Raw genomic sequence first — 5,162 nt, 5'->3', positions numbered from 1 at the left:
GCTTCTTCACAGATTCTCATGCAGCTCCCATGCCACACAGTCAATTGGGCATCTGTAGAAGTTGGTTGGCATACCAAACGTCTTCAGACGTCTTAAGAAGTACAGCCTCTGCCGTGACTCCTTCAGGAGCTGCTGTTGCGATGTTGTAGGATGGTCAACAATCTCTTTGGTCATTTCAGCATCTAAGGAGAGATTATTGTCCTGACACCAAGCCACCAGTGGTGCCTCCTCCCTTGTGTACACCGTCTCCTCTTCTCCTGTATTCAGTCCCATGACTGTGGTGTCGTCCGCAGATGTAACAGTCCTGGGGTCAGTGGTCTCTCCCACACAGTCATAGGTGAAGAGGGTGTACAGCAGTGGTCCAGCACTCAGAGCTGACAGCTCTGCTGCATGATGTCCTGTTCCCCACTCCGTACAGTACGTGTCCAGCTGCAGTGTCAAGTCTGTGACACCTGTGAGTCTCTGTCCTCTGTCCAGCTGTGTCTGAAAAATCTAACCACGACTGTTTCCTGCTAAAAGAGGGCCGGAAAAGTGAATTACAAAACCAGTTTTTTCCTCCAACATCATTAGGGTAATAGCCATCTGGAGAGAGAGCTCACTCCCACTCCCACAGCAGCCATCCTAACATCTCTCTGTGGGTTTGTTCAGGAGGGAACATGAGACGAGGATGTCACTGGTGTGGACAAAATGGGCTGTAATGACAGATTCATGGTAAATATGACTGTAGCTCTGGCTGTTTTTACAGACACTTTTTTCAGAGATATTATAAATGCTTTCAGAGGCAGACATGAAAAGATAACTTGCCCCTATTTAACATTTAATTCATTAGCAACAAATAAGGACTTTAAAATATGTACAAATGACTATTTTGATTTCATACTCTTATTTTCTTTGGGGCTTGAGGGGCTGCTTCAGTACTGCTGGTATATAGAACGAAAATATTATAAATAATGCGTACAAGAATAATGGCTTCAACAAAAAAGCACATTTGAAGAAAACAAGTAAAGACCAAACACCACTGCTTAATACAACTAAGAAGTTCTTAACGTTCGCCATTGAATCTGTAACAAGCGAATGATACCCTCTAGTGGAGTTATGGAGAACCACTCTGTTAAAACTATTAAAGTGCTCTACTGTGATGAGTATTAACTGCGAACTCTTATCAAGGGAATGGAAACCTGGTATCTTAGATCTGGTGGCTGCTCACGACAGAATACTTTATGACACAGAGGAAATAAGGCTGGTGAAGATAAACACGATTGATTTATATTCACAGTCAGTGATAGGCTGTGACGAATGAAGAAACCACCAGGAAAGATGAGTATGACAGAAAACAGAGATAACACAGATTTACTGAGTTACTGATTTACTGGATTTGATTATTCTTTGTCTGACAGAGCGCCACTGAGAGGTCAAATATTGTGTTATCAGTATTTGAAGGTGGGCTTGTGCATCATATAAAAGCACCTCATGTCATAGATGCTGATTCGCCCCTGCACTTCATGAGGTTTCTCCATACTGTTGATTTTGGTATTGTGTTTGTGACATAATCTCACAATTTGTGTAGCTTTGTGTAAGTTTAACACAGACATTTGCTGCAGTGTCTATGCAGACTTTGAAGAGTTAATGCCTCCGAATGTTTTTGTTTGTTTGTTTATTGCTGCATATCATATATATAACCTTTATGGAATATTCTGTCGGTACAACCTGCAACGTCCAAGTACAATCCTATACTGCACTCAAGCCTTTAAGATTCTACATACACAGTACATCTGTCTCTACATCACAGTCAACTGTGACATGGAATTAAAGCAGCAGCCCATCATTAAGCTCAAAAACTGTTCTAAAATGCGGTGTAGAAGCGGCATTACATTTTTTCAGGACCCCAGTAGTTCTGTGTTTCCAACATTTAACCTTTACAACATCATCACAAAAGCTCTTAAAAATGTTCTTAACTTACGTTAAAGATAGAAATAAATAACATTTACAGACAGTACAGTGGTTGAACCTGCACACAGAGATCATACCCCTGTAGTTTGTTCAGTGTCATAACAATGAAGTACAAGTCACATGAAACTTTTTTTACTGTGAAATGTTGTGGTTTTTGTATTACTTCTGAAACATGACATTGTCAGATTTGTATAATAGATCGTTCCTTATGTACTATCTGCACAGCTCAAACAAAGGAAACTGTCACCTGCTGCTAATAACAAATGTAACATTCCGGTAATATGCATATTACATTCAAAATAAGTAAATGTTTGGATTTGGAAAACCAAAGGAGTAATGACTGATACATGTACTCTAGTTATAAAAAAGTACAGGGGAGGGGTTTTAAAGCATCCATGCACAGAAGATAAGGGACAAAAATAGTGACACAGTGATAACATAGAAAGTGAAGAAACATCTGTTGATTCTCCTGGCCAATAGGATTGGTCTGACTACTTCCTCCCGGGGGCTCAGGTGCAGTTTCTGGGTTTTCTGCAGCCCCTTCAGCTCGTCCAGAATCAGCAGCAGCACCTGAGACTCTCTGCATTGAGAGCTGCTGTTACCCTGCACAAACACAAGCAGCCCCGCAGCTATGTTAGAGTAGAATTATTCTGCAGTACGAGTGAGTTAGTACACACACTGTCTTTTAAATATATTCAGGATTTTCATATTGGTAGCAATGTTTAATCATTAACTATGATATTTTTAAAATTATATAAACCAGTAGTTGTATGTGTTTGTATGTTTTTCTCTGTTTCTGTAGTGGTCCAGGCATATCATTATGAATATGACACATTTTACAGAATTAAAGAAATGAAAGAATGCCAAAGCAGGATGTGTGGGACTGTATGCTACATTCTCTATGGAGGGAAAATGCCATCAATGATCTAAACAGAGGTAAGGTGTGCAGCCTGCATGACCAATGGGTTTAGGAAAGAGACTTCCATTATATCAGCTATCATGGAGTGTTGGCAATAGTAAATGTCAGCCTCAGTATTATGTGTCTTTGTTAAAGTGATCAGATCAGTTGAACAGGAGTTGACTTCCAATTCTGTACCTCTGTAGCCACAGGCAGCATTTTGTGATCCTTCTCGCCAATTGACACTTTACCGAGGCATGAGCAGCTGCTCCATGTTTTTCCTTCTAAAAACAGAAAGGATTAAGTAGAACACTAACTGCACATAACACCAGCTGTATACGAATACATTAGCATTTTGAATTTTAGTTTGCGGGGTTGTTCATAATGTCCTTTTGCTAAATAAGTAGAAACGTCTAAATACCGGAATAGGAATCATCACTGTGCTCTTGTTCCTCATAGTCGATTTGTTGTTGGAGTTTTTTCTTGGTTGTGGAATCACGCTCAATCAGATATGTAACCAAAATAGTCTCAAGCAGACTGAGTAGCATCAACGCAAATATCACAATGCAGTAGGTTGCTGAAAGGTGGGAACAAATGAGAAGTATACTTAGCTTATCATTGGATTAAATGGTTCTTCACACGGTCTTTGACGTGAATGTGGGCTCGGGGGTTTGTACCTATGAGTGGAGTGTTGTTGGACATGCATGGAAGGATGTCATTTAGAATCAGCAGTAGGACTGAGATGGCCAATAGCACTGTGACTTTAAAGCCCAACTTCTCTCCCCTACAGTCTGAGATAAAGAAGGAGGCCAGGTCCAGGCTCAGGAAGAAGAGGATTGGCAACAGGAAGTTGATGACATGAAGAAAAGGCCTCCTTTTTATAGTGAACTGGAGAGAAAAAGAGACATTACATGGAAACTGATTCTGGTCTGGAAAAAGGTATAAATAATAGTACCAGGTCGTGGGTCATGAGGAGAATTAATAATATATTCTTTTTGTTTGACTGATGAACTGTGGGAAGTGTTTTGTTAGAAAAGAAAATATTATCTAAAAGTATTTGCATTAAATGGACACCTTAATATGTGTTTGTTATGTCACGGTGATGCTGGATACTCAAGAGCTATATAGAGTGTAAGATTAGAACAATGTAGGTGTCAGACACTGGTGTGTTTTCTCATATCTCAGTATTTTACACCCATTTGTGTTTCAGGATTCACTACGTACAGTGTAGATGAGCTGCTCCCACTGTCTTTTTTGGTAGCTAAAATTCAAGGGGACGACAGACAAATGGATGAACTCCCACTCCCCCTGCGTCCGTATTATCTCCTGGGAGAACTGTGTGGCCCGGGACGAGTTGGAAAATGGAATCATTCTGATTTCATTAGCTATGGTGAGATTTAAAAAAAGAAAGAAAAAAGTGTGAGATGTTGAATGTAAAAGCATATGAAATCATCATAGTTAGAGGCCCGGATAGAGAGGGGACATCCTTACCACTGTGTATGGCAGAACCGATGGTTATGTTACATTTCTGTGTGTCGAAAGGGAACTTATAGACGTCCATTTTGCAGGTGCTGATCACCCTTACGTCCTCTTCAGAACTAATTATACCATTGTGGGACAAATACATGAAAGAATTCTGAGGGGAATCATCTTTCTGTACCCTGAAAAAACAATCACACACACACACACACATAACAATATTTGAAATATGTCAACACTGCAGAATTGTGTGTTTTTCTCCTAATGCTCTCCTACTACACAATGTGCTATGTGTGTACTGTGTATGTACAAAAGCAAGCTATTAGGTTACATGTTAAACAGCTGCAGCGTTACATCAGATTACCTCTATTGTCTCACCCTTTGAGTTAGATTTTACTTTCTATTAGCGGTTTCTTGTACAGAGAGTTTGTTTTGTTCCTTTGTTTGTGTATGTGTGCTGTGGACTCACATCTCATAGATGAAGAGGTCTGGTCTCCAGAGCAGGTCTTTAGGAACCGAAACATGGGTTATTCCACAAAACTGTTCAGGGTCCCATGAAATGAATTCATTCTGCCACATCTGCAAAATCTCAAATGTAAATTCTCAAAGTATAGCTACAAGCTAGTCTGGTGCTAAATGATGAAACCTAAAAGAATGAGACTACTTGGTGTTCGCCTGTGTCCTTTTTTTAACTTGGTCGCTTGGTAACTTAATTTAACTTAACTTGAAATGCCGCCGCAAACCACTACAGAGCCTTGGCCATTCTGATGGATTTCCACTTGGCCTCTTTCTGACACACCAGTAGGGATTGAGAGTTAATCAGGCTGAGATGAAT

The 5,162-nt window shown here is 40.1% G+C and overlaps 1 protein-coding gene across 1 annotated transcript in view; it reads right to left on the bottom strand.

The window, feature by feature from the left end:
* Positions 1-2,160: 2,160 nt before the first annotated feature.
* LOC103381824 (5-hydroxytryptamine receptor 3A-like) overlaps positions 2,161-5,162 on the bottom strand; it is a 3,545-nt gene continuing 543 nt past the window's right edge. The window contains exons 3-8 of the mRNA XM_025058048.1: positions 4,797-4,906; positions 4,340-4,509; positions 4,073-4,233; positions 3,526-3,736; positions 3,270-3,425; positions 2,161-2,579 (exon numbers count right to left, since the gene is read on the bottom strand). Of these exons, the coding sequence (XP_024913816.1) occupies positions 2,335-2,579; positions 3,270-3,425; positions 3,526-3,736; positions 4,073-4,233; positions 4,340-4,509; positions 4,797-4,906 (1,053 nt within the window). The 3' untranslated portion in view covers positions 2,161-2,334. The remainder of the gene's footprint in view (positions 2,580-3,269; positions 3,426-3,525; positions 3,737-4,072; positions 4,234-4,339; positions 4,510-4,796; positions 4,907-5,162) is intronic.

This window comes from Cynoglossus semilaevis, chromosome 8 (genome assembly GCF_000523025.1).
Source record: "Cynoglossus semilaevis isolate Cse_v1.0 chromosome 8, Cse_v1.0, whole genome shotgun sequence".
NCBI classification, from domain to species: Eukaryota; Metazoa; Chordata; class Actinopteri; order Pleuronectiformes; family Cynoglossidae; genus Cynoglossus; species Cynoglossus semilaevis.
Note: the sequence above shows the minus strand (reverse complement) of the source record. Positions and strands in the feature narration are given on the sequence as shown.